Source organism: Oncorhynchus gorbuscha, unplaced genomic scaffold, assembly GCF_021184085.1.
Source record: "Oncorhynchus gorbuscha isolate QuinsamMale2020 ecotype Even-year unplaced genomic scaffold, OgorEven_v1.0 Un_scaffold_2127, whole genome shotgun sequence".
Lineage (NCBI taxonomy): Eukaryota > Metazoa > Chordata > Actinopteri > Salmoniformes > Salmonidae > Oncorhynchus > Oncorhynchus gorbuscha.
The window spans coordinates 13,670-41,032 of NW_025746715.1; the positions used below are offsets into that span (position 1 = coordinate 13,670).

At 45.0% G+C, this 27,363-nt stretch overlaps 2 protein-coding genes and 1 long non-coding RNA gene across 4 annotated transcripts in view; 2 read left to right on the forward strand and 1 right to left on the reverse strand.

Annotated features, from left to right (window-relative positions):
* Positions 1-930: 930 nt before the first annotated feature.
* LOC124025020 (P2Y purinoceptor 8-like) lies at positions 931-9,264 on the forward strand. 2 transcript variants are annotated; one of them, XM_046338716.1, is made up of 4 exons: positions 931-1,338; positions 1,884-1,988; positions 6,463-6,550; positions 7,261-9,264. In XM_046338716.1, exon 4 carries the CDS (start codon positions 7,294-7,296, stop codon positions 8,317-8,319), a length of 1,026 nt encoding a protein of 341 aa, XP_046194672.1. In that variant the 5' UTR covers positions 931-1,338; positions 1,884-1,988; positions 6,463-6,550; positions 7,261-7,293; the 3' UTR covers positions 8,320-9,264. The 2 variants fall into 2 exon arrangements, with proteins under 2 accessions (XP_046194672.1, XP_046194670.1); XM_046338714.1 differs by lacking the exons at positions 931-1,338; positions 1,884-1,988 and adding an exon at positions 3,928-4,489.
* Positions 9,265-10,078: 814 nt separating this feature from the next.
* Positions 10,079-11,596, reverse strand: LOC124025018. The gene is made up of 3 exons (XM_046338713.1): positions 11,535-11,596; positions 10,993-11,181; positions 10,079-10,657 (listed from the first exon to the last, which is right to left on the reverse strand). Exons 1-3 carry the CDS (start codon positions 11,541-11,543, stop codon positions 10,226-10,228), a joined length of 630 nt encoding a protein of 209 aa, XP_046194669.1. The 5' UTR covers positions 11,544-11,596; the 3' UTR covers positions 10,079-10,225.
* A 7,352-nt stretch (positions 11,597-18,948) lies between these two features.
* LOC124025019 overlaps positions 18,949-27,363 on the forward strand; it is a 35,232-nt gene continuing 26,817 nt past the window's right edge. The window contains exon 1 of the long non-coding RNA XR_006837131.1: positions 18,949-19,213. This is a non-coding gene — a long non-coding RNA (uncharacterized LOC124025019). The remainder of the gene's footprint in view (positions 19,214-27,363) is intronic.

Consider the following 27,363-nt stretch of genomic DNA (forward strand, 5'->3'; position numbering starts at 1 on the left):
GGGACAGAGGGTTGTAGTCTTCGGCCAGGTATAGGTCCTCCACTGACTGCACCTGGTTGGGCATGGCTGGCTTTCTCCACTCGCATTCCACATCCGTACAGCAGATATTGTGAACTGCAAAAATAGCACTTATGAGCTCCACAGAAGCATTTGCATGCGATAGAGAGAATCCCCTGGTCACCTGCTAAGAGGAAGGATGTTAAGTGCCACATGCCTTTCAATGCATGACTTTGAACACCTTGAAATGCATTTGTTGTAAGAATTGTGCAATATAAATCAAGTTTAATTTGATTGATGACATACAGCTGTTTAATATTTAATAAACTGTAATTCTCACATGAGGACAAGTGCAGTTTATCCATAAACTTTTAATTGATAACTTGGGATTTTATTACTTGAGATATCAATCATACAGTGGGAAGGATCCTATAAATCAACTGTGTGAATGCATGTACCACTCTGAATAAATATATACTGTGCCTTTGAAGATTTGTCTCTGGTCATGAAAATACAGACTGGACAAGCATTTCGCTACACTCGCATTAACATCTGCTAACCATGTGTATGTGACAAATACAATTTGATTTGATTTGGATGTCTAAGCAAAGTCAGTCCTGAATGTCAATGGATTTTTTTTGATTCATTCTCATCAATATCAACATTCTAGAACAGAGTTATCGCTCATCTAAGTCAGGTATTTGGGGTCATCTGGTTAATGATTGCACAATTGATTACGTGTCTCTTGTAGAATGTTGACAGCTGTATAGAACACATTGTATTGCTAAGATGCTGAAACTTAACTTGCTAGCTACACTCGCCGACACAGGATAAACTTTATCCCTCATGATGACCTTGACCAAACCGGTAAGTTGCCCTTCACGATAGCTGCACCTCTCCACATGGCCAGACTTATAGTGGTCTTCTCCCCTTTTAATGCTCTTATGCTCATCCTTGAAAAATGCCATAAGGTCTGAAATAGACACCAACGTCGACACACTCTACAAACAATTATCTAGACAAAGTGATTTTTAATACAATTATTTTTTGTTGATCTACTGCTCTGCTAACTAGCTAGCTAAAGTGTAGTCGGTGGCTAGCTAAGACAGAGAAAGCGGTTGAAAGAAGTTCAACACTTTATTCAATTCATTTCAATACAGCCCATGGATTCATCATGGATTGATGTGCAGGAGCTTCCGGCAGGAATTTGTAGTCTTGCTACGGTCTTCTCTGTTGCTAATTAGCACTTCAATTTTTTTGGGAGTAAATTGAGGCGAATATATTGATTCAACTCACCTTGTCCGAGAGAGAATTCTGTGGTTATCAAAACGTCATGCCAAGGTAAGCCTACACCAAACACATACTTATTTTGGAGTGTTTGTAAAACTCACTATGTGAAAAAACGAATGTTGAAAAAATGATTGGATCCTAGTTTTATATTTTTGGTCTTGAGCTAGGGTATGGCGAGTGCCGCTTTTAAAATGTTGGGGATAGTTTTTACTGAACTAGGGTATAGTGACTGCCATTTTAAAACTTTGGTTTTAGTTTTTTTCTGAGAAAGTGGAAAGAGTAGCCTACAGGAAAGAGTCAGGTAAAGGCTGTCAATTCAACTTGACATTCAATGATTGCAGCCTTAGGCCTAATGCTGGATAATAAAGTTATACTCTATTATTTTATATGCTGACACTTGCATCAAATGCTTTGATAAAAAACAAACCATTTGTAGATTTAATTGGAGGTTGTGTACTTGACAGTAGGCCTTAGGTCAGATGTTCCCCAACATTGGAGGCAGATCAGAAAAAATGGACATCTACTGCCCAGTTCTTGTCAAGCCCATCATCATCAACAGTACTCTTCTGATATGCCCTCCATCCACCGGGGTACAGGTGGCAGGTGCTGCATGAAATCAAGTCGCAGAGAGAACACAGGCTCCCTATGCTTCAGGAAGTCGGTCCCCCTCCAACTGGCCTCCACATCTTCATCCCTCCCAGGTTTGACCCGGGACAGAACCCACACGTAGCGCTTCCCTTTGAACTCCACAGATATCTGCTCGTTACCATCACTATGATTGCTGGTAGGTGTGGAGCTCGATAGGTTTGGTGATGACCCTGACCCATGAATCAAGGACATGATGGCTGACGCCCAACTCAGACTCCAAGGGGACGGAAAGGAGTCCATAGATTCAGATGGACAAGTGTAAAAAAAAATCCTCTGAACCGCTGCACAGACAGTACTCATCACTGCCTCTCAAATCATGTATAACGACACAGGGTGAGACCCAGATGCAGACACAGGAGGCAGATGGTTGGAGTCTCTGATATTTATTAAAATACAAGGGGCAGGCAATAGGCAGGTTGAGGACAGGCAGAAGTTCATTAATCAGGTCAGAGTCTGAAAGGTACAGGGGGCAGGCAGGCTCAAGGTCAGGGCAGGGCAGGCTGAATGGTCAGGCAGGCGGGCTCAGTGTCAGGGCAGGCAGAACAGGTCAGATCCGGGATAGCTAGAAAACAGACTAGGAAAAACAGGAGCACGGAAAAACACACTTGTAGGCTTGACAAGACCAACTGGCAACACGAACTGGCAACAGACAAACAGAGAACACAGGTATAACTACACTGGGGATAATGGGGAAGATGGCCGACACCTGGAGAGGGGTGGAGACAAGCACAAAGACAGGTGAAACACATCAGGGTGTGATATCATGAGTGTACAGAGAAGACAAACGGTCGTACTCCGGTAAGAGGGAGTCGGAGACAATCCCTGCAGGTGGATAGTCTTCTGCTGAGCCTTGTACCTCTCCCAAATAAAAGCAGCCCAATGGAGGCGCGAGGGACACCCTGCTGTCTTCGTCTGGTTTGTCAGCAGGTTGTACACCAGTAAATGGCCATAGTGAAACAGGCCTACATTTTCGAGTGTTGTGTTGAGTTTTGTGTGGGACGTTGAAAGAAAGCGGTGTAAGAGGGACTTGCAGGCAGATATTTTTGTCTGGTGAGAGGAAAAGGGGTTGCTATTACTGTATGTGATAAGAACCAATTCTAAAGTGTGTTTTAATCAAGCTCATAGTTCAGCCTGCAACAAGACCCCCACATGCTCTTGCATCAAATCTGCAGAACCATCCTTTGAATCAAGCATTGTTGTGTAGCTTAATGTCATCAAACCCCTATCTGTGCAGGGCATTGAAGAATCAATTTTACAGTAAGTGTGGCAGAAGACCATGCCCTATGACCTTTACGCCCTTTGCACGTAAATACCCAATCAAAATGAATAGAGTGTATGGGGATGGGGACTTGGTCAGCAGTCAGGTGTCCCAAAAGGACAAGTAGAATGTTTCCAAAGTTCCAAATAAGAATTCAGTCCATGATAGCCAAAACTGACATCATAGAGGCAATTCCCTCCACTGTTTCATTTCAAAACTGACAGGTTAGCCTACGCTGTACAAAGGTTTGCTGTGAATTTGTCAGTAACTTACAGGCAGCTCAGTGGAAAGTAAAATGATCTATTTCATATTACAGTACACCTATTGTTATAGAAATATGGTTTCAAAGCAAGTACTGTGCAATGACACAAGGTACAATATTGTAAAATGAACTATACTATTCTGTGAAAAAGTTATGAATTAATGGATGAATTAGTGATATTCGTTGAGGGGAGGGGTTTGTATTTCACAGTATTTTACTGTAAATTACAAGGGATTGGCCTGTCTGATCTCACGTGATATGAGACTGTAATCCATTACCAGGAGTACAAAAGGCTAGGGGAGGGGACTAACAAATCAATCCCCCTAAAAAAACTAGAAATGGCAGAAGGCCAGCATCCCCATCCCATAAAAACATTGATAAAAAGCAACAAAAAAATCATTGTAACAGAAAATGACGATGCACGTGGAAAAGCGCAAGGAGACTAATGCATTCAGATCTTCTTACCCCTAGGCGATCTACCGACATTCAATGTCAGAGCCATGTTTGCATGGAGGAAAGACAGCAGTGATCCAGGGCTGTGTGCAACAAGATGGCTCCAGGCAGGGGAAACTAAACTGGCCAGCGGAGAGTCCATATTGTACTCCGGACACCCAGAAGACACATCATCACATACAGAGGGAGTAGGTTTCATGTTATCCAAAGAAGGACAGAGGGCCCTCATCAGCTGGGAATCCATCAACTCTAGAATCATAACAGTAATGTTCCGTACCACATAAAGAAATAAACCTTCAATTAGTACAATGCTATACCCCACCAAGGGATGAAGACACCGTGGACAAGTTTTACAACCAACCAACAACAAAGACGTCATGATTGCAGTGGTCTGTACAGACTACAACTTGATCATAGGAGGATTGGTTTTCTCACACAAATACATGCACAATGCAACATGGGTGTCACCCAACCACACAACAAATCTGCATTTACCAAAAGTTTAGACGCTCACTGCCAGAGTGACAAGGACCCTGGATCAGACCACCACCTAATAAAATAAAAAAACTTTACTTAACTAGGTAAGTCAGTTAAGAACAAATTATTAAGGTGAATGCACCAATTTGTAAGTCGCTCTGGATAAGAGCGTCTGCTAAATGACTTAAATGTAAATGTATTATTTTCAATTACAGCCTAGGAACAGTGGGCTTTCTGCCTTGTTCAGGGGCAGAGCGACATATTTTTTTTTTACCTTGTCAGCTCAGGGATTTGATCTTGCAACCTTTGGGTTACAAGTCCAACGCTCTAACCACTAGGCTACCTGTCACACCTAATGACAGCAAGGATCCAGCATAAACTGAATCACTGCAAGAATACCAGTTTCAGGTATAGGAATATCATAACAATACCAAAGCACTCTACACAATTTTTTTTTTTTTTAAGTCAAGGGGTATGAATACTTTCTGAAGGCCTAAGTAGATAGTGTGACAACTGTGGATTGAGGAAGATGCCAAAGTGAGACTTGGTAAAGCAAGAATAGCATTCAACACCCTAAATAACATCAAGAACATCTCACTTAAGACAAAACTTAAAATCTTCAACTCAAATGTGAAATCCATTCTTCTGTACGGATCTGAAACATGGAGAACCACCACTAACATACTGAACAAATTACAAACATTCACCAACCACTGTCTCAGACGGCTTCGGAGAGTCCATTCTCGCCCACGGGTGCAAGGCACGCCTCAAAATATGTTCATGAGCCAGAAACAACCTTACTATGCACCCACCACTTTTGGTGCTCCAAAGATCCGGTACGGATCTGTGGGGTGCAGTTACGTTGACAGCATTAAAACAAATATCATATTACAGATACCTTTGAAAACCTACATGATTACATTTTCCCACAATGCACAATAATTGACAGTATGCTGCAGTAAAACGTTCCAGAGTATTTTACTGTCGATAATACAAAACCTTACAGTTGAAATTACAGTTTTCCGTTACAATGTAGGGTTGGGCTATTCACATGTAAACTGCATGCATGTCAGAATTTAGTAAGTGTGAATGAATGTCAACAAGGTGAAAAACAACTTGCCTACAGCAGAACCAAGGTTCAGGCCAACAGTATGATGGGTAATAATGGGTGGGCCATCATCAGTTAACAAACCATCTCTTGTGTTTGTCTATGGTCTACACTTCCATAGACAAACGTAAGGGATTGTCACGGCAGGTTTCCTCCTCTTCCTCTGAAGAGGAGGAAGGTGTCCATGGTTTTTAATAAGAAAACCGAAACATGACCACAAATACAAAAATAACAACGTGAACTGACAACAACAAAAAAGTCCCATGTGGCACAAACACTGACGCAGGAAACAATCACCCACAAAATACCCAAAGAATTTGGCTGCCTAAATATGGTTCCCAATCAGAGACAACGATAAACGCCTGCCTCTGATTGAGAACCAATCCAGGCAACCATAGACTTACATAAACACCCAGAATGAACACAACCCCATAAATCTACAAAAAACCCTAGACAAGACAAAACACATAAATCCCAAATGTCCTAACCGAAATAATAAAGAAAACAAAGATAACTAAGGCCAGGGCTTGACAGGGATGTTGATCAATACAATATCCAGCATCCCTTTGTATTCTGTGGTATTATGCTGGTCCCCTTGCAGTTACAACAGAATATTATGATAGAAGCCACAAGGCAGATAAAGTAAGGCGAAGGAAGAACAATGAGAGTTGTTTAGAAATACTCTTCTTGGTATAAAATGACCAACAAACAGCATGTTTGTATAGCTTTTCGGGAATATTTGCATGTTGTAGTTTTAGTCAGCCTCAGAACACAAAACAGACGGGAAGGAAAGCCCTATAGCTGCCCTGGCCCATCCTGGGTCTATAGCACCTTCCCAGTCCCACTGGACCAACACAGGTACATGCAAACTCATGAATCTCTCTCTCTCTTGTTATCATTATCCATCCATCTCTCTCTCTCACTCTTTATCTCTCTACCCCCCCCCCCTTTCCTCTGACAAATGTATAGGGCAAGGAGGGGTAGAAACAGACTAACACTGTAGCTACATCTCAGAGTCATCATCGTCCTCCACACCTTCCTCTGTCTGTCTGATCAGGTTGGTTCACTTCCAGCTTTCATTTGTCTACCGCTGAGTTTATACTGAGTTATACTGATTTTATACTGTTCATTTCAATTACAAGATAAGATAGTACTTTATTAATCCCCAAAGGGGGAAGGGAGTTGTATGGATTAGCTGGTGCAAACAAATGGGATACATAAAGTACTAATTTCTATGACTTTATTTTGTAATTGTGATGCAAAGAAGAGATTACTACTTTGACATCAAGAAGACAAGAACCTTGGAATTATATTGGTAAATGGCTTGAAGGTTGCCCTTGAAATTAGATGGTTAAGAGTTTAGTTCAAAAATGCTATTTCCACAAATGTTTCACATTTTTTAGAATAAATTATTGCTTACGGTACCTTCATGTGTGTGTAAAATATTACTGTTCTAAGATTTTTTTATTCGTAGATTTTAGATGTGTATTAAAATGGGTTTGTTGAAATACGCTATACTGTATATCTATTGTTTAGCTGCAATGGAATATTTGTATCCTCTATATTTGTCTGTGATATGTGGTTGTATTTATTTTGTCAAAATTATTGATGAGTAGACCTTACAGATTCATATCTTCAGATTCAGTGATTTTGAAGCGAGTTCAATGATAACCCACTGTACAGGCATATTCACTTCGAATGGTTGGTGATACTTTGCCTGATACATATTCAGCATATGTAAATAGGGATTTGCTTTGTCCCCTACAGGGTATTCTGATCATTCTCCTCAGAAGAAACACCATGGTCAACAATAGCACTTGGTCCTCCGGTGGGGGTACAGCATGCAACAACTCTTCCTTTTGCTGGGGCCAAAACACCAATGGCACCAATAGTTGGGGGATGTTACCATTTGGCGAGTTTTTCTGGTCATTCCTCAGCATGAGCATGGACGAGGTGATGCACCAGTGTCGCATACTTGGCAATTCCACTGTCTGGTTGAGCATCAAGATCTTCATTCTGTTTACGGGTCTTCCAGCCAACCTGGGCCTGCTGTGGATGTTGATGAGCAGCAAGAAGGCCCTATCAGCATCCGAGGTCCTGGTCCTCAACTTGTCCATCCTGGACATCCTGTACTGCCTCTGCCTGCCCGTGGACATCTACACTGCCATGCACCACGACACGTCCAAACAGATGCTCTCAGCGGCCAGAGCCCTCTCGGCCTTCAACATCTTCGGCTGTCCTCTCCTGCTGGCCTGCATGTGTGTGGAGCACTATCTAGTGGCAGCGCGGCCCGTGGCCTACATGCGACTGGGGAAGTGGAAGTACCACGTTGGGGTGTGCGCCCTGGTCTGGCTCCTCACCCTGGTGGTGATGCTGCTGGCCTACTTCCAGGGGGTGTTCTCCATAGCTCTGTACTTTGCCGTCACCATTTCAGTCCTGTTTCTGATCATGCTGCTGTGTCTGGTGGGCATCATGTGGTCGATGTGCCAGAGTGGGACTGGGGAGGGCTCTGGGGAGAGGTCGGGGGGCAGCATGAACCTTTTGAGGAGATCTCTGAAGAACATCTTGCTCATCCTGGTGCCCTCGGCGGTGGCCTACACTCCTCTAGTGGCCCTGGTGCCCTTCATGTCCGTGTGGCACCCAGAGAAGGAGGACCAAGTGGCTAACCGCATACACTGCTGCATCCTCCAGTTGCTCCTGGCCGTCCCCAACTTCGGCCTGTACATTGGACCCTTGTTCTACATGTCCCGCTTCAGACAGCTGCTCCCCTGCTGCAGGAAGGGGGATAATAAAGTGCTAGCAGACTCCAAGGCACAGGCAGAATAGGCTATCTTTCAGGTGTATTTAGATATACAGGAAATAGTTCGATCTCCCTGTGATCCGGTATGAAATGTATATTTATGACAGTTATCAAGTTAAATATGTTTGAATCGTATTTATATTTTTCTAGCCTGGGCAACACCAACTAGGCACAAACGGGTTGAATCAACATTCTTTCAACGTCATTTGTTAATATATTGTGATGTGGAGTCCACGTGGAAAATACATTGGATTTGAAAAAAGTAATCAATGTGAACTGTTGTTTCGAGGGTGAAATGTTATCCACATGGTTATGTCATCATGGTATCCACATTTCAACAAAGTAAAATCTTGTATAAAATATGTTGAATTTGTATCTTCAATGTTATATCCACTATCAGAAAAATATATATAAGCTGCATACAGTACATCTTCGCAGGTCTGTGGAGATCTTCACAATTGCTGTAATAATATGCTCAGAATCTCAAACGTCATTGATCATTGTACTTTGTACATCATGTACATTTAATGGAATCTCAACTGCAATCCAGGTCATTTGGTTCTGCAATCCAGGTCATTTGGTTCGGCAATTGAGGTCATTTGGTTCTGCAATCCAGGTCATTTGGTATTTCCATATAAAACTTTGCTGTGATTTTAAATGGCTTAAAACGCAGTGATAGACTAGATAGATAGATTTGGTTGATAACTAAACCAAAAACCAGACGTTGCTTTTCCAATGGAATTTGGTTGTGCTTTTAGATGGTTGAAAGCATAGAGATAGCCCATTTCAAAATGTTTTGATTGGGTGAATATAGGTTGTAATTTCATTGATCCATGTCCCAACCAAATATGACTGATTTATCCACATTGAAATGACGGGGTGTGCCCATGGGCAGTGTGTTTGTGCTATCATGCCCCTCCTCATCATGCCAACATGACGAGGAGTTGACATGATAGCTAAAACAGAACTGGGAGCAGGCTAATATATTTGTCAGTTTAATGATATGAAGTTTGACATGGTAAGGAATGTTCTATTTAGAGATGTCATCCAATTAATTAAAAAGAGATGATGAAAACAAATATTGTGGTTTTGTTGCCTCTCTTTTTTCTTATTTTTCTTTTGGTTTTGCTGCCTCTCACAAGCTCTCTCTCTCCACTTCCTATTGGCTCTCACCCCACAGAGTCAACAGAGGTAACAGACCATGGAAATGTTTGTATAGTCTTTTCTTGTGACGCACCGAGGAGCTCTCATTCTTATCGTTTTCCATTCAGTGTGAAACTGAACCATGCAAATATCCTAGGAAAGATAAATATTTGGGTCTGCCATTTCACTCTCAACTCATGAAACAAAAGAACTAATTTGCCTGCCTTATAACTACTGCCGTAGCAGAGTGTTTTTTTATCTGTATAGTACCTCCGTAGAGTTAACTCCACATGTACAATTTTGTGCCAAGATAACTTTATCTCACACAATAGGCCTATCTGTATGAATCATCATTAGTTGTGGTCCTGTGTAGCTCAGTTGGTAGAGCATGGCGCTTGTAACGCCAGGGTAGTGGGTTCGATCCCCGGGACCACCCATACGTAGAATGTATGCACACATGACTGTAAGTCGCTTTGGATAAAAGCGTCTGCTAAATGGCATATATTATTATTATTATTATTAACCCAGAGGAAATCAATTTCTTATTGTGGGAACAAGTTGCTGGCTCTTCAAATCTTCCCAGGGCATCAGTGTTACTACCTGATCGGATTGAGTTGTAATGATTACGAAGCCCACACAACAGAAGGGAATTCAGTTTAATATTTCAAAGTAGAGTTTTTGTTTAACACACATATTGTGGATAAGGGATGGGAGGACAGCCAGACGCACAGTCACTTTGGGTATGGGCCCCACCTGAGCTCTCTGCTGTTTCAGACTTGATGTCTATGGCTAAAAAACGGAGATAAACGTTTCTAGGATTTCCACACGACCGTCTTTGTGGACCACCTCCTCAAGCTTTGGTCTGTCCAGTGTGAGCCACAGTCTCTCCTTTAAGTTTATGCCTTGGGAGTGACTATCTGATGACAATGTACTAGCAGTGCTTGCGAATGGCTCCACCACTGTATTGTAGATGGCCCGGTACTCATTGACACTCAGGCCATGGATGAGCAGAGGCCGGATGGTTGGCTTGGTTGGGAGGGTTGGCTTGGTTGGGAGGGTTGGCTTGGTTGGCTTAGTGTTGTGCCTTTTACGCACTTCGAATAGCAGAAGAGGTCTGCATGTCCTTTGGGATCCAGGGGTATATGCTTTATACTGCTTTAATGGCATTAAATATACCCCTCTTTTCATCTTTCGTGGTTTGCATCTTTCCTTCTTACACTTCTGTACAAACAGAAAAGCAGACAGAATATGAACAGACGATGGTGGAATAGAGCAGATTACTATTCCGGTTGTCAGTCAGGACAAAAGAAGTTTGACTGCAATCCCTCTAGAACAGATGTACTAAGAATTTCCATCAGTTGCAAAGTTGGAACCAGGCTAGTACAGTAGTTTGCATCATGAAATGCCTTTATTTTGATTGGGTTTATAGCAGTGCTAGCCTAGTCTCAGATCTCTTTGTGCTCTCTTGCCAACTTCGGCATGACAATGGCGATAGGAGTTCACAAGACAGCTGGGAAATATCTGAGACCAAGCTATAGCAGTGTAGTGTAGCTTACCTTTTTCTGGGGATGGGTGGCAGCCTGGTCTCCAGCCTCCTCTGGTCTCCTGGTGCTTGGATTCAGAGCCAGGCTTGACTGGGCACCAACACTGGCCCCCAGCCCCGACTGCTCACCCCTGGCCTGGGTGGCAGTGCCTTTTTTGACCTGGGTGCCGTTTGAACCCGGGCTTAACCTCAGCGACTGCTTCTGTTTAAGAGATGGTGATAAGACATACAGTATGGTTATGATATCCATAGGGCTTTATAAACCATTATGGATTTTTTAGGTAGGTTTTTTTTGTGCCTGGTCCTACAAGTGTAGGCCAATTAAGCATGATTAAAATCTGCCCAATACCAATAGACGTTAAAGGTAAATAATCTGATCACTTGCATTTGACTTGGAATGAGAAATGCATTTAACTACAATAACACGCTAGTAAGAGGCTTTTTATTGCAGCACCCCCTCCCCCCTCCATTTATTTCTTAAATACAGTATATCAATATAAACCATACCAATTGCTTTCAAAACACCAATCAAAATAGAACCGTTTGTTTTCCTACCTCATCCATTTGAAATATGTTTCTGTGAAAAGTGCTTCAACTGTTTGACAGTGTCATTGTCAGTCACTTGTTTTTTCTCAATTAACAAACAAAAACAAATGCTTGCATGTTCTAGAATGTATGGGGGTGACATAGGGGAATTCTAGTGTTGTGCAATGCAGTACAGCATCATGTCAAACAAAATGCATCTGTCTCATCCTAAAATCACATAAGAATGAGGAATAAGTGGCCTATAAAACCATAGTGCATATAATTCAGACAGACAGAACTTTTGTGTAATTTCCTCAAACAGAGTAGACTATGAAAAGCAAAAACAGCCAAATGACCCAACAACTCAATCAATATGTGCCACCACAGAGCTGTACACTATCTATCAAATCAAATCCAATTGTATTTGTCACAAGCTTTGTAAACAACAGGTGTAGACTAACACTGAAATGCTTACTTTACAACAATGCAGAGAGAAAAAAAATGAAAAAATGATAACACGAGGAATAAATACACAATGAGTAACGATAACTTGGCTATATGCACAGGGTTCCAGTACTGAGATGATGTGCAGGGGTACGAGGTAATTACGTACATATAGGTGTAACAGCAGCGTATGTGATGAGTCAAAAGAGTTTGGTTTGCAATTTGGTTAACTATTTAGTAGTCTTATGGCTAGAAAATATCCAGGGTCCTGTTGGTTCCAGACTTGGTGCATCAGTACCTCTTGCCATGCGGTAGCAGAGCGAACAGTCTGTGACTAGGGTGTCTGGAGTTTTAGGGCCTTCCTCTGACACCGCCTGGTATAGAGGTCCTGGATGGCAGGGAGCTCGGCCCCAGTGACGTACTGGGTTGTACGCACTACCCTCTGTAGCGCCTTGCGGTCAGATGCCAATCAGTTGCCATATCAAGTGGGGATGGAGTCAGTCAAGATGCTCTCAATGGTGCAGCTGTAGAACCTTTTGAGGATCTGAAGGCCCATGGCAAATATTTTCAGCCTCTTGAAGGGGAAGAGGATTTGTCAGGCCCTCTTCACGACTGTGTTGGTATGTGTGGACGATGTTAATTCCTTAGTGATGTGGATGGTGGCGTGCTCAGCCCTCTGTTTCCTGTAGTCAACGATCAGCTCTTTAGTCTTGCTGATGTTGAGGGAGAGGTTGTTGTCCTGGCACCACAGTGCCAGGTCACTGACCTCTTTATAGAATGTCTCATCGTCGCCAGTGATCAGGCCTACAACCGTCGTGTTGTCAGCAAGCGTAATAATGGTGTTGAGAGTCGTGCACGGCCACACAGTCGTGGGTGAACAGGGAATACAGTAGAGGACTGAGCACGCACCCCTGAGGGGCCCCCGTGTTGAGGGTCAGCATGGCTGATGTGTTGTTGCCTACCCTCTCCACCTGGGGGCAGGCCGACAGGAAGTCCTGGATCCAGTTGCAGAGGTAGGAGTTCAGTCCAGTGGTGTTAAGTACTTAAGTCAAAAATATTTTTAAGTCCTACTTAAGTAGTTCTTCTGTACTTTACTGTTTAAATTTTGCAAGCTTTTACTTTTACTTCGCTACACTCCTAAAGAAAATCATGTGCTTTTTACTCCTTTCCCTGACACCCAAACGTACTCTTTACATTTTGACAGGAAAATGATTGAATTCACACACTTATCAAGAGAACATCGCTGGTCATCCCTACTGCCTCTGATCTGGCAGACTCACTAAACACAAGTGCTTTGTTTGTAAATTATGTTTGAGTGTGCCCAAGTGTGCACAAGCACAAGGAAAACGTAACAAGTACAGATGCAATAACTGAACAAGTCCAGTCCGAGGCTCCCAATGAATGGGATGATTATTTATTTACAAGTTCATTGCAATTTGCTCTTTAGCTTCATCTGTTCAGTACCTGACAGAGCACACCGAGTAGACCTGGGTGTTCATTTCGATCCCTTAGGAAGGTCCAAAATTGTCCTCCTAAAAGATAGACTAGATCCTATATGCAAAACGTAGCTCAACGAAAGTGCAAGTGTCTGCTGTCATCATTCTCGCTGACTTCAAGTTCAGTAGCCATAGGGTACTATGGGGCGAGACGCCCCCTGGGGTAAGGCACCCACCTGTAATTCTCACAAACACCACAAGTTGTCACTGTCACTTTTTGAAAGTTTTTTTTCTGGCTGCCACTAGTCTTGATCAACTACAAATGTCCTCTGTTTCATCAACATTTTTGAAGTCACTCCATCACAATGATTTTGAGGTAAATGTAATCTATTTTTTTTGCGTTGTAGTCACCAGATAGGCTGTAATTAGTTTCACGTTCCGTTCTGTTGTTTTTGTATTTAGTTTCAGTTATTTCATGTACCGCGTTTTTCATTCATTAAAGTCATGAGTAACCAACACGCTGCATTTCGGTCTGACTCTCTTCTTTCAACAGACGAACTCCGTTACAGAATCACCCACCACTCACGGACCGAGCAGTGTGTAAACTGGCTACGACAGCGACAGTTTCAGGAGCGAAAGGAGGACGTTATGGACAGCAGAGGCATGGAGTATACGAAGTGGGAAGAAATCGATAGGTGGGTGGCCGACCCAGTGAGAGTGCAGGCGCCCGCCTGGGATTCGCTTCAGCAGTGCGAAGCGGGCTACAGGCGAATGGAGTCAAAAAGGAGAACACAGCGACGCAGAGCGAAAACCGAAAGTAACCCCCAAATAATTATTGGGGGAGAGCGCAGAGAGAGAGTGGTTGAGTCAGGAGTCAGACCTGAGCCTACTCTCCCTGTTAATTGTGAGGAGCAGCAATATAAGGACTTCTGGTCTTGGGAGATGATATTAGACGGAAAAGGACCCTGGGCTCAGCCTGGAGAATATCGCCGTCCCAAGGAAGAAATAGATGCGGATAAAGCGGAGAGGCGCTGGTATGAGGAAGCAGCACGGCGACGCGGTTGGAAGCCTGAAAAGCAGCCCCAAAAAATTATTGGGAGGGGGCTAGAAGGGAGTATGGTTATGCCAGGTAGGAGACCTGCGCAAACTCCCTGTGCTCACCGTTGGGCTAGAGAGACCGGGCAGGCACCGTGTTATGCTATGGAGCGCACGGCGTTTCCAGTGCGGGTGCATAGCCAGGTGCGGCACATACCAGCCCTTCCTATTGGCCGGGCTAGAATGGGCATCGAGCCAGGTAAGCTTGGGCAGGCTCGGTGCTCAAGAGCTCCAGTGCGCCTGCACGGTCCGGTCTATCCAGAGCCACCTCCACACACCAGTCCTCCGGTAGCAGCTCCCCGCACCAGGCTTCCTGTGCGTGTCCTCGATCCAGTACCACCAGTTCCAGCACCACGCACCAGGCCTCCAGTGCGCCTCGCCTGTTCAGCGCAGCCAGCGCTTTTCTCCTCTCCTGCGCTGTCGGAGTCTCCCGCCTGTTTAGCGCAGCCAGAGCCTTTCTCCTCTCCTGCGCTGCCAGAGTCTCCCGTCTGCCCAGTGCCGCCAGTGCTCCCAGTCTGCCCAGCTCCGCCAGTGCTCCCAGTCTGCCCAGCGCCGCCAGTGCTCCCAGTCTGCCCAGCGCCGCCAGTGCTCCCAGTCTGCCCAGTGCCGCCAGTGCTCCCAGTCTGCCCAGCGCCGCCAGTGCTCCCAGTCTGCCCAGCGACGCCAGTGCCGCCAGTCAGCCCAGCGCTTCCAGATCTGCCAGACAACCAGTCTCTTCCAGATCTGCCAGACAACCAGTCTCTTCCAGATCTGCCAGACAACCAGTCTCTTCCAGATCTGCCAGACAACCAGTCTCTTCCAGATCTGCCAGACAACCAGTCTCTTCCAGATCTGCCAGACAACCAGTCTCTTCCAGATCTGCCAGACAACCAGTCTCTTCCAGATCTGCTTGTCAACCTGAATCTTCCAGTTCCGCCAGCCAGCCAGGATTTACCGGAGCCTACTACCTGTCTGAGCTTCATCTCAGTACTGGGTTTCCTCTCAGTACTGGGTTTCCTCTCAGTACTGGGCTTCCTCTCAGTACTGGGCTTCCTCTCAGTACTGGGCTTCCTCTCAGTACTGGGCTTCCTTCAGTACTGGGCTTCCCCTCAGTACTGGGCTGCTTCTGTCCCGAGCTGCCCCTCTGTCCCGAGCTGCCCCTCTGTCCCGAGCTGCCCCTCTGTCCCGAGCTGCCCCTCAGTCACGAGCTGCTCCTCAGTTATGTGGGGATCTGGGTGAGGACTATTAGGCCATGGTCGGCGGAGAGGGTGGATTATCCCAGGATGCGAAGGGGAGGAACAAGGACATTAATGGAGTGGGGTCCACGTCCCCGACACAGAACCGCCACCATGGTCAGACGCCCACCCGGACCCTCCCTATGCTTTTGAGGTGCGTCCGGGAGTCCGCACCTTGGGGGGGGGGGATTCTGTCACGCCTTGGTCATTGTATTTTGTGTTTTTGTTATCTGTTTGGGTAGACCAGGGTGTGACATGGGTTTATATGTTGTTTTCGTATTGGGGTTTGTATTATTTGGGATCGCGGCTGATTAGGGGTGTGGTATAGGTTTGGCTGCCTGAGGCGATTCCTAATCAGTCAGGTGATTCTCGTTGTCTTGGATTGGGAACCGTATTTAGGCAGCCTTAGTTTCGCTTTGTATTTCGTGGGTGATCGTACCTGTCTCTGTGTTGTAGTCACCAGATAGACTGTAATTAGTTTCACGTTCCGTTCTCAGATAGACTGTAATTAGTTTCACGTTCCGTTCTCAGATAGACTGTAATTAGTTTCACGTTCCGTTCTGTTGTTTTTGTATTTAGTTTCAGTTATTTCATGTACCCGTTTTTCATTTATTAAAGTCATGAGTAACCAACACGCTTCATTTCGGTCCGACTCTCTTCTTTCAACAGACGAACGCCGTTACATTTGGATTATAATAAATATCAAAGACTCAAACCATCTACCTCCTGTGTCTGCGTATGGGTCTCACCTTGTGCCCTTATAGTAAGGGCTATTTGACCAAGTGATGGAGTGCTGCATCAGATGACCTGGACTCCACAATCACCTGACCTCAACCCAATTGAGATGGTTTGGGATGAGTTGGACCACAGTGAAGGAAAAACAGCCAACAGGTGCTCAGCATATGTGGGAACTCCTTCAAGAAAAGCATTCTAGGTGAAGCTGGTTGAGAGAATTCCAAGAGTGTGCAAAGCTGTCTATATCTATATTTAGATTGGTTTAACATTTATTTTGGTTACTACATGATTCCATATATGTTATTTCATAGTTTTAATGTCCACAATTATTCCATAGAAAAAAATAAACTAAAGAAAACCCTTCAATGAGTAGGTGTGTCTAAACTTTTGACTGGTAGTGTATATATGGAGACTGTTAAGTGCAAAAACCAAGCGATTAAATATATGTAAAAATATATATATAATGTTTCCTCATCTTTCTTATATAGTATCCATCAGATCTAGGACAGACACTTCAGAACAAACTTCCTTTTGATTTTTTGAGGGAGTATCTGTTTTTCCATGTAGTAAATTGTTTTTCAATGCTTTTGTATTGGCCACTAGCAGTAAGGCCAAATAATAAACTATTGAACTCTTACCCGGGTAGCTGGGCAAAAAGCCCCTTTCATAAAAAATACATTAGATTAAATAACAAAGAATCTGTCAACTGTAGCCATTTATTTTCCTTTGTAATTACTTACCCTAATAGAGGCTTCTTAACCTACATACAAAAGTGCCGATTGTGTTCACAATTAAAGAGCGTAGGCTATAGCCTTTGCATGGGCAAAGAGAAACGGGCAGTTTATCTGTCCAAGGAAATTTACTCCCTAAATATGGTTTGGCTAGTTTACTACGTGGCCTACAAATACATATTGATCACCATGTGTCTCTGTTCCCTGTTCCCGAAAATCGAGAAAGTGCAAGTGTCTCTAACTCTTCTCTCTTTAAACTAAGACTAGTAATACCGATAGCCTAATATAATGGGCCACTCTGGTAATTTAACACATTTATTAGGTTATGTTTTGCATTTTGATATTGCCTATTGGGCGCAAAATTGCTGGGACCATGGCTGGCAAGTGAGCTGCGTCACATACGCCTAAAATAACATTGCTGGACTGTGATTGGGTTCGGGACTGGACCAGTTCTTGCTGTAGCGGGTGGGAGTCGGACAGAAAGCCAGCGGGTGCGGTATCAAATGCAGTCCCGCGCAGACCTCTACCTCCACGGACAAAGGCTATCTACAAACTGTCAGTGAGTGTAGGCTTGTGTACTGTTGGCTCAAAATGTACCCAACTAAACCAGCAGAGGGTGATCAAATACGGTATGTTGTCTGTGTCAATCTCTGTAACGGTGTGTTTGTCACTAATAAAATAAAATCAAATATTATTAGTCACATGCGCCGACTACAACAGGTGTAAGACCTTACAGTGAAATGCTTACTTATGAGCCCCTAACCAACAAAGCAGTTTTAAAAAACGGGATAAGAATAAGAAATAAAGTAACCAGAAATCAATTAAAGCTATTCAGCTTGGACCTAGACTTGGCGCTCTGGTACTGCTTGCTATGCGGTAGCAGAGAGAACAGCCTATGACTAGGGTGGCTGGAGTCTTTGACAATTCTTTGGGCCTTCCTTTGACACCGCCTGGTATAGAGGTCCTTGATGGTGTTAAGCTTGGCCCCAGTGATGTACTGGGTTGTTCGCATTACCCTCTGTAGTGCCTTGTGGTTGGAGGCCGAGCAGTTGCCATACCAGGCAGTGATGCAACCAACCAGGATGCTCTCGATGGTGCAGCTGTAGAACCTTTTGAGGATCTGAGGACCCATGCCAAATCTTTTCAGTCTCCTGAGGGGGAATAGGTTTTGTTGTACCCTCTTCACGCACAGTAGCTCTATGACATTTACTAGGTGTTGTCCGCATGGTCTGTTTCGACACAAAATGCTATTTTATTTAAGCAAGGTGTTCATCTCCCTCTTCATCTTGTAAATAAAAGGGATGACAGACAGGTTTTAAAAAAACCTTTATCTCAAGCAAGGGACACAGCACTCATTCGCACAAGACAGTTTTATTTTTTTGGCCATTCCAAAGAAAAGTGAAGGTGAAAGATCAACAATGAAATGTTCTAGTTTCTTATCTTACTGTACTTTCCACAATACATTTTATATGATAGACTCAAAAATATATATAGCCTATTTGAAAGGATTATGCGCCTATAAAATGTACACTTGATGCATTCGTCATGGACCGCCTGCTACATTAAGACAGCAGGTAGATATCAGATGGAAAAAAAATCGAATCATGTGGATTCGCCGCGTGTGCGGGCTATTATTGTAGCGGTTGCTTGGCGGTGCCGGCAGTATCAGCGGCATAGCTTTCCCACGGGACTGCCAGGGACGTAGAGAGCAAAAAATAGCAGCAAGGAGATGCGGGCGGCGAGCGCTGCGCGCCACTCACACATTTGGCAAAATGCCCTTGTAGTCTACTTCTCTCACCCTCGAGCTACTCTGCAGCCCTCACTAGCACTAATAATTGAATTCAGCAGACACAACCAAAAAGGTGACTGAGTTACTGGAAGGTATGGCGAGAAGCAATGAGGTACATTTGGTGAAAATGGTATTTGCAAACATATGCGAAATCTGAGTTTTCAGTCGTGATGCTAAATCAACAACCTCGAGCGGGAGGAAATTGACTCTACAGACACGCGCGAGCTCTTCTCAGCGTCCAAGCCTGATGGTGATTGCAACCGAGGTGAGTTGGGAAATAACACCTTATTACCACGTTATTACTATGTTATATACAATGTTATAGGCCATCACCTATGTATGCTGAAATGGTCCGTGTATATTTTTCGGTAACTACTGTATGTGAAAACCAGGCTATCTGAATGAGAAAAGAATGAGCTTTTATTTTGTATCGTTTTGGATTTCGAAATAATTTCAACAAAAGAGGAAATTATATGTTTTGCATGCATACCAAACAATGCATTGTGTAACGGCTTCTATAGGATAAAACTACTTGTAGGCTGCTTTATTTATTCACATTTTCCTGATTTTTCATTTGACATTTCCCTGTGGAATGGCATTGTGCATAAGTTCTCTGGAGATATGGGAGATATGTTAAATAAATACCTTCATTGAAATTAATTTGAAAGACTTCCTGATAGTCAGTCAGTCAGTCCCCATGTTACGCAAACACCCAGTTTATATGTGAACCTAGCAAGCTGAAGGATATACAGCCATGTCAAGTTTCATTCATTGCCATAGGTTTAGATTAAGAAATCATATCATGATTGTTTGCCAGGCATTGGCTGTGCGGCACTATTCAGAGGAAGAAGACATCAATATCTCCAAAGTGTCTCTCTTTAACAGCTCACAGAAGGGACTGGGGATTGAGCCATAAAGAATCTAACACATATCATATCCCCTCTGTCATGAATGAAGAGTAGTGGTGAAGAGAAAGAGAGAAAGAGAGAGGACCTATCCCCACTGTCATGAATAAAGACTGAGAGAGAGTGGTAGAGAGAGAGAGGAAAGGGGATAGTCGTCTTTCACCCGTCTCCTCTGTGAAAAGTACACTTGAATGACCTGTCCTGAATGGAGAGTAGTGGTAGAGAAAGGAGACCGAGGGGATACAAACAGATATCATCCCTGTCGTGAATGGAGAGTAGTGGTAGAGAGGGAACGAGAGGAGAGGGGATATACATCCTTTCACTTCTTCCTGTCTCCTCTGTCAAAAGAAGACATGAATGACCTGCGCTCTGATCACACTGAATTATTTCTCTCCTCCTGGCTATAAATATTCTCATCCTCTCTGTGCTGTGGGCACCTCATGGCCTGGGAATCTGTGTACTCCGGTCAGGGCTGTGCATCTGCACAAACACAAACACAAACACACACACACACACACACACACACACACACACACACACACACACACACACACACACACACACACACACACACACACACACACACACACACACACACACCACACACACACACACACACACTGTAAGAGCAGTGAACTATGCCGGTCTGTACAGTGATGACCAATCTTAACAATTACACAGAAAACGTTATATATCATGACAGTATTAGCCAATTCGTCATGAGCTGATATATGTTATGGTACCTTAACATCCTAATTACATCTACTGGCAAGTATTTTAGAGACTACTGATAGCATATAGCTTCCTAAATGGCATTACATTAACTATATCACCACAACATGAGCTGGAAATACCAAGCTTAATTTCAAACCCACTTTGTTTGAAGTGTGCTGTTCACTAAATCTGTATTAGGATTCAGTTATCATAAAGACCTTTAAAAGGTTAGTGTATTACACCCCCTCTCACAGAGGAAAATGTATACTTCCATCTTCCTCTAATGAGGAAAGCGACACGACTTGATTGTTCGTCTGGGATGTGAAATAATCCCCCCAAAGAACTGAGATCCGTTAATAATAGATTGTAAAAGATCCCCTTATGTCAGACGCAGAAAGAAAGGTGACGCACCTGCTTGTTTTGTTGTCTCTCCAAGTCAACATAACCTGGCCCAGAGAGTAGCAGCAGCGTCAACCCACAAAGACCTTTACTGTCACTAGATTGTGGTTGCACCACGTCAAACGTGGTGCAATCGACCCTAGTCAAAAGTTGTGCAATATATAGGGAATAGGGTGCCATTTGGGACGCAGTGCAATATATAGGGAATAGGGTGCCATTTGGGATGCATAATCTTGGTTAGGAATGTGAGGTGTTCAATGGCTTCCTTCCATTTGGAGGAATCAAGACTCTCCAGGGATCCCTGATGCATATTTTAGCACTATCCTAATAGATGCTAAGCGTCCTCAGAGAGCTGTGATGTTTTAGAACAAGTCATTTTTAGTGCTTTAATGTGAAGTGGAGTTACTTCAGCTCCTCTCAAGTTGTCTGTGTTTGTTTTGGTTGACTATGTTCCTATGAATTCCTTTGAAGGGTTCCAAGCTCTCCGGAAATCAAAAGGAATGATATTTTAGAGACTAAGGAAGAAGCTGATTTACAGTGCTTCCAGAAAGTATTCATGCCCATCAACTTATTCCACATTTTGTTGTCTTAGACTGAATTCAAAATGGATAAAAAAAATATATATATTCTCACCCATCTACACACAATACCCCATACGGACAAAGTGAAAACATAGTTTTAGAATTTTTACATAAGTATTCACAACCCTGAGTCAATACATGTTAGAATCACCTTTGGCAGCGATTACAGCTGTGTCTCTAAGAGCTTTTACACACCTGGATTGTACAACATTTGCACATTATTATTTAAAAAATTATTCTAGCTCTGTCAAGTTGGTTGTTGATCATTGCTAGACAGCCATTTTCAAGCCTTGCCATAGATTTTTAAGTACAAACTGATTTAAGATTTAAGTACAAACTGTAACTAGGCCACCCATTTCATTTAATCTTGGTAGGCAACTCCAGTGTATATTTGGCCTTACGTTTTAGGTTGTTGTCCTGCTGAAAGGTGAATTCATCTCCCAGTGTCTGGTGGAAAGCAGATTGAACCAGGTTATCCTCTAGGATTATGCTTAGCTCCATTCCGTTTATTACGTCCTTAATGATTACAAGCATACCCATAACTGTCAGGACCCGGTTACGAACCCGGGTCTCCGGAGTGAGAAACAGTTACTTAACCAACTGAGCCACGTATAGTCGGCAGAACCCAGAAGATGAGGCAGACACAGCAGTACTTGAGACAGTGTATTTAATGAAGTAAAAAGTGAAGTCCTTCAGGAAAACATGTAATTCCACAACCTCAAAAAGGAATTCCACAAGAACAAAGGTAATCCTCCAAGACAAAAAGGTAAATCCACAAGGTGGTAGGTATAGCATAAAAAGCCTCAAAAGATACTCAAAAATAAATAAACAAGAACAAAAAACAGAATTCCACAAGAGAGTCTACCGGGATCAACAAGAGTTCACAGAATACTAGGGCTGGGTGCTAACATACAAACACAGAGCAAAGAACTGAGGCAAACTAAGGGTTTAAATACAATCAGGGGAAACGAGGCACAGGTGCAAATAATAATGGGGATCAAGGGAAAACAAAAGGTCAAAAAGCACAATGGGGGCATCTAGTGACCAAAAACCGGAACAACCCTGGCCAAATCCTGACAGAATCCCCCCCTAGGAACGGCTCCTAACGTTCCTACCAGCTCTCTCGGGGTGGAGGGCCCTGAACTGACGAATGAGGTCAGGGTCCAGTATGTCTTTGGCAGGAACCCAGGAGCGCTCCTCGGGACCGTAGCCTTCCCAGTCCACCAGATACTGCCAGGACCGCTGCACCCGGCGGGAATCCAGTATCCGATGGACGGTATAAGCCGGCTGGCCTCCAATGACACGAGGCGGAGGTCTGTCTGCCGGGACAAGGGGAGAAAAAACAGGTTTTAATAAGGAAATGTAAACGTGGGATTAATCTTAAGGGATCTGGGTAAGTGTAGGCGATAAGAAACTGGGTTAACTCTCCTGGCAACCTTAAAGGGACCGATGTATTTTTGGGACAGCTTGCGAGACTCCACCCGTAGTGGTAAGTCTCTTGTGGAGAGCCAGACTCTCTGGCCGGGGCACAGGGTAGGCCCGGGACGGCAACGTCTGTTGGCTTGTTGTTGGTACCTCTGTGAGGAACGCATAAGATTAAGACGGGTCTTCATCCAAATAAGCCGACAGCGTCTGACGAACTTCAAGGCTGAAGGCACTCTGACTTCTGCCTCCTGGTCCGGGAACAATGGAGGGGCATAGCCAAACTGACACTCGTGTGGGGACATACCAGTGGAGGAGGAGCACAAGGTGTTGTGCGCGTATTCGGCCCAAACAATGAAGGACGACCATGTGGACGGGTTGTTACGAGTCATACATCGGAGGGTGGTTTCCAGCTCTTGATTCATCCTCTCTGTTTGGCCGTTGGACTCCGGATGGTACCCTGAAGATAGACTGGCAGAAGCCCCCATGAGTTGGCAGAAGGCCTTCCAAAACCTTGAGGCGAACTGGGGACCTCTGTCAGAAACCATATCTTGAGGAATGCCGAAGACTCGGAACACATGATTAATTATCAACTCAGCCGTTTCCTTGGCAGAAGGTAACTTAGTCAGAGGGACGAACCTGGCCGCCTTTGAAAACCTGTCGATTATGACTAGGATAGTAGTATTGCCATGGGATGGAGGAAGGCCAGTAATAAAGTCCAACGAGATATGGGACCAGGGTCTGTGGGGAACAGGTAAAGGGTGAAGGAGTCCTTGAGGGCGGAGGTGAGAAGATTTGCCCTGGCAGCACACGGGGCAGGCATTGACGAAAGTGGCAACGTCTTCTCTTATGGTAGGCCACCAGAACTTACGCTGGATGAACTCCAAGGTGCGACCTACGCCCGGGTGACAGGTGAGGCGAGAGGAGTGCCCCACAGAAGGACCTGAGTCCTCACTGCCTTGGGGACAAACAACCGATTGGCAGGACCTCCTTTCGGGTCCGGTTCAATAGCTTGAGCTCGTCTCACGGTATCCTCAACTTGCCACGAGATCGGAGCCACGATCTTAGCAGCAGGAAGGACAGGCATGTCCGTGTCATCTCGAATGGCAGGAGCGTAGACTCGGGACAGGGCATCCGGTTTGAGATTCTTCGACCCGGGCCGATAGGTGAGGATAAACTGGAATCGATTGACGAAAAGAGACCATCTAGCTTGTCTAGAGTTCAACCGCTTCGCCTGCTGGATATACTCCAGATTTTTGTGGTCCGTAAGCACTTGAAACGGGTGAGAAGCCCCCTCGAGCCAATGTCTCCATTCCTTCAATGCCATCTTAACCGCTAGGAGTTCACGATCCCCCACATCGTAGTTCCTCTCAGCCGGGGTAAGCCGGTGTGAGAAGAAAGCGCACTGATGAAGCTTCTTGTCTTCACCCCTCTGAGACAGGACAGCTCCAACACCAACCTCTGAGGCGTCTACCTCCACCACAAACGGTTCATCCGTAGTCGGTAGTATCAGGATGGGAGCAGAGAGGACGCGCTGCTTGAGTCCTTGGAAGGCCGTCTCAGCTTCTCTTCCCCACAAAAACCTTGCATTGCCACCCTTGGTTAAAGCTGAGAGAGGGGCTGCCACCAAGCTGAAGTTCTTGATGAACTTGAGGTAAAAGTTTGTGAAGCCCAGGAAACGCTGAACTTCCTTAACGGATTTGGGGGTGGGTCAATCCGCTACCGCCCCTACCTTCCTGGGGTCCATTTGGACTCGACCGGGTTCCACTACAAATCCCAGGAATTGTACTTGGGATGAATGGAATTCACATTTTTCCGGCTTAACGTACAGATGGCTGTCTTGGAGGTGTTTGAGTACTTGTCTGACATGCTTTGTGTGTTCTTGAAGAGAGCTCAAAAAGATGAGGATGTCATCCAAGTAAACGAACACAAATATGTTAAGCATATCCCTAAGCACATCGTTTATGAGCGATTGGAACACCGCTGGGGCGTTGGTCAGGCCGAAGGGCATCACCAAGTATTCATAGTGACCAGTAGGCGTGTTGAAAGCGGTCTTCCACTCGTCACCAGGTCTGATCCGCACAAGATGGTATGCGTTCCGCAGGTCAAGCTTAGTGAAAACAACTGCTTCCTGGAGCAGCTCGAAGGCTGTGGCCATAAGCGGTAGCGGGTAACAGTTACGGCATTGAGTCCCCGGTAGTTGATGCAAGGACGTAATCCACAGTCTTTCTTGGCCACAAAGAAAAACCCTGCTCCCGCCGGGGAGGTGGATGGACGCATGAGGCCTGCTTCCAGAGCGTCCTTGATGTAGGTATCCATAGCAGCTCGTTCGGGTGGAGATAGGGAAAAGATCCGACCCCTGGGGGGACAAGTGCCCGGAAACAGTTCGATGGGGCAATCATAAGGTCTATGGGGTGGTAGCATGGTGGCCCTCTGTTTGCTAAATACCAGTTTGAGGTCATGGTAACACTCGGGAACTCGGGTCAGGTCGATGGATTCTAAAGACTCGGGAGTAGAACTCGGGGAATTCGGGAAAATACAAGTAGCTTGTAGGACCAAAATACAAGTAGCTGCCCACAGACCAGTCGATGTGAGGGTTATGGCTGTGAAGCCAGGGGTATCCAAGGACGAGAGGGAACTCGGAACAGGAGATCAAATGAAAGTTCATCAATTCCTGGTGTTGTGAAACTGAAAGTCGCAAGGAGGTAGTGACATGAGTGACAAGTCCAGATCCCAAAGGGCTTCCATCCAATGTAGTAACCCTCATGGGGTCACTTAGAGGTTCAGAGGGAACACCATTCTCCTTCGCCCAGACACCATCCATGAAGTTACCTGCGGCTCCAGAGTCTACCAAGGCTTGAAGGTGAAGCTTGTGGTTGTCCCAGGAAAGGGTGACTGGAATGAGCAGACGGGAGTTGGACGGATGGGAGGAGGTAATGTTTCCCGTTACAGTTCCCCCCGGTCTGTACGGGACAGAGCGTTTCCCTGGAGCCCGGGACACATGGAACGGAAATGGCCCGGTTTGCCGCAATATAGACAGCGTCGCTCCCTCATCCGGCGGTCTCTCTCAGCCTGGGAGATGCGTCCAATCTGCATGGGTTCCGGTGGAGCCAGCGAGTATAAAGGTGGGGACTCGGAGCTGGGACTGATAGGGGCTAGAGGTCTACGGTTGAGTTCTCTCTCTCTCAGACGCTGGTCAATGCGTGAGGCCAACTTGATCAGGGACTCGAGATTGTCCGGTGGTTCCCGAGTGGCCAGTTCATCTTGGATAGTGTCGGAAAGGCCTTTCAGAAAGCACACCGTGAGCGCCTCGTTGTTCCAGCCACTCGCTGCTGCCACCGTGCGGAACTGGATGGCATAGTCCGTCACGCTGCGCCGACCTTGGTGGAGAGTCAGGAGCTGTTTGGCTGAGTCAGGACCACTGCTTGGGCCTTGAAACACTCGTTTGAATTCCTCAGCAAAGGCAGAGTAGCTGGCACAGCAGGAACTATGGGCATCCCACACAGCAGTAGCCCAGGGCTTTTTCCGACAGCAGGGTGATGATATATGCGATCTTAGACCGGTCGGTGGGGAACGACGAGGGTTGCAGCTCGAAGGAGAGAGAACATTGGGTGAGAAACCCTTTACAAGCACTTGGATCACCTGAGAACCGTTGGGGAGGTGGAAGACGAGGTTCAGCCAAGGGGTTAACTGCCATGGGTACGTGAATCTGAGGTACTGGGACAGGAACTGTTGCCGGGGTAAGTCGATCAGATATCTGCTTTATGGAAAGTCAGCATCTTCGACAGAAGATGAGAATGTCTAGCCATTAAGGCCTCTTGCTGAACCAGGGCGGCTTCGTGGCGTTGGACAGTCTCCTGGTGGTGGGACAGCATGGCAACAAGGTCCTGGGAACTGGCTGCCTCTGGGTTCATTTTTGGCTCTGTGTTTTTGTCAGGACCCGGTTACGAACCCAGAGTGAGAAACAGTCACTTAACCAACTGAGCCACGAATAGTCAGCAGAACCCAGAAGATGAGGCAGATGGTGTATTTAATGAAGTAAAAAGTGAAGTCCTTCAGGAAAACATGTAATTCCACAACCTCAAAAGGAATTCCACAAGAACAAAGGTAATCCTCCAAGACAAAAAGGTAAATCCACAAGGTGGTAGGTATAGCATAAAAAGCCTCAAAAGATACTCAAAAATAAATAAACAAGAACAAAAAACAGAATTCCACAAGAGAGTCTACCGGGATCAACAAGAGTTCACAGAATACTAGGGCTGGGTGCTAACATACAAACACAGAGCAAAGAACTGAGGAAAACTAAGGGTTTAAATACAATCAGGGGAAACGAGGCACAGGTGCAAGTAATAATGGGGATCAAGGGAAAACAAAAGGTCAAAAAGCACAATGGG

What these genes read in the sequence shown, in the direction of transcription:
- LOC124025020 (XM_046338716.1), top strand. Translation starts at nt 7,294, where the DNA reads ATGGTCAACAATAGCACTTGGTCCTCCGGTGGGGGTACAGCATGCAAC.
- LOC124025018 (XM_046338713.1), bottom strand. An exon ending in CCACCCATCCCCAGAAAAAG is followed by an intron (nt 10,658 to 10,992) that starts GTAAGCTACACT and finishes CTGTTTGTACAG; the next exon opens with AAGTGTAAGAAGGAAAGATG.